We start from the raw sequence: 1282 nt of genomic DNA on the forward strand, positions 1-1282 counted from the left end.
CCGCCCAAACAAAAGGAAAGACAACAACAAAGGCATAGCCTCGGCCCGCGCCGCCGCGCACCGTCTGGCGCCGACAGGCCCGTCCCTGCCGTGATCTGACCCTCGTACATGTCACCCAGAGGCACCGTCTGGGTGGGCTGGTTGGGGTTGGTGCCGGCATGCGGGTTGACCCGCCCCTTGACCGTCCCCGTCGTCTGGCCTGCAGGGCGGGGCAGGACAGGCGGCCGCGTGCGATTCGTGAGGGTGGTGGGCGGTGGTGTGGGGCGAGCGTGTGCGTCAGAGGGCAGCGCATGTTGCAGCACACGCCAGCGGCAGCAGCCGCGGTGCTAGACGGGTGGAGGAGGTGGGCAGGCAGGGGCAGCCGGAAGCAGGTCAGATTTGGGTGCGGCCCTGCCGCTTTGCCGCACCCCCAAACGCCACCGCAGCAGCGCACGCAAGCCCCCTCTACCCCCCACGCCACGCCAACAGCCATCACAGCCACAGCGCACCCTCCACCCACCCACCGGCACCCTCCACCCAACCACCCAACCCACCCACCCACCCACACGCACACGCGCACCTGGCATGCCGCGCCCCCCAGCGTTGTAGTCTGCGCCATCAAGGATGCGATAGTATCCCGAGAAGCGCAGGCAGGCGCCCGCCCGGCAGCTGTTGTCGTCCATCACGGGCTGCGGGGTCGGCGGGGGGTGGGGGTGGGGGTGTTGCAAGGCAGCGGTTAGGGCTTGTTCAACAGCAGCGAGGTTTTGGAGGTATGAGCGAGGCGGGGGAGGGGCCAGGGGCGGGGCGCGGGCCGGAGGGCACCGCTTGCGGGCGGCGGCTGCCCGGCGGGGCCGCGCCGGGGCGCTTTCCCACCTCCCGCCACCCCCGCCGGCCCCGGCCTCGCGCCGCGTGCCAGCGGCGCCGGGGCCTGGCCGGCGGCAGGGGCCGGCTCGCCGCATCGCCTGCACCCGCCCGGGTAGCAAGCAAGCTCATCTTCCATCCTGATGCATCAACCCACCAGGTCCTTGCAGCCCAGGGTGGTGTCCGGGTCGTACAGGTCAACCAGCAGCGTCTCGGGGTTGCGCTTGCAGTACAGGTCGGGGTTGGCCTGCCACATCCACGCCACGCACCGCTCATCCATCAGGCACTCGCTCTGGCACACATATTGGTCGGCTGCGTCGTGGGACGGAGGGCGGGCAAACGGCGGGGCGCGGCGGGGTGTGTGTGTGGGCTCCCGCCGTCCCTCTCTCCCGCTCCACCTCTCTCACCCCCTCTCCCGCTCTCTCTCACACCCCCTCTCCCT

At 71.1% G+C, this 1282-nt stretch overlaps 1 protein-coding gene across 1 annotated transcript in view; it reads right to left on the reverse strand.

Annotated features, from left to right (window-relative positions):
• Window positions 1-1153, reverse strand: part of CHLNCDRAFT_58357 (expressed protein) — a gene marked incomplete at its 3' end in the record, with an annotated part of 3892 nt that extends 2739 nt beyond the window's left edge. The window contains exons 1-3 of the mRNA XM_005846045.1: window positions 998-1153; window positions 560-668; window positions 76-199 (exon numbers count right to left, since the gene is read on the reverse strand). Of these exons, the coding sequence (XP_005846107.1) occupies window positions 76-199; window positions 560-668; window positions 998-1120 (356 nt within the window). The 5' untranslated portion in view covers window positions 1121-1153. The remainder of the gene's footprint in view (window positions 1-75; window positions 200-559; window positions 669-997) is intronic.
• Between the last annotated feature and the right edge of the window lie 129 nt (window positions 1154-1282).

This window comes from Chlorella variabilis (genome assembly GCF_000147415.1).
Source record: "Chlorella variabilis unplaced genomic scaffold CHLNCscaffold_15, whole genome shotgun sequence".
NCBI lineage: Eukaryota > Viridiplantae > Chlorophyta > Trebouxiophyceae > Chlorellales > Chlorellaceae > Chlorella > Chlorella variabilis.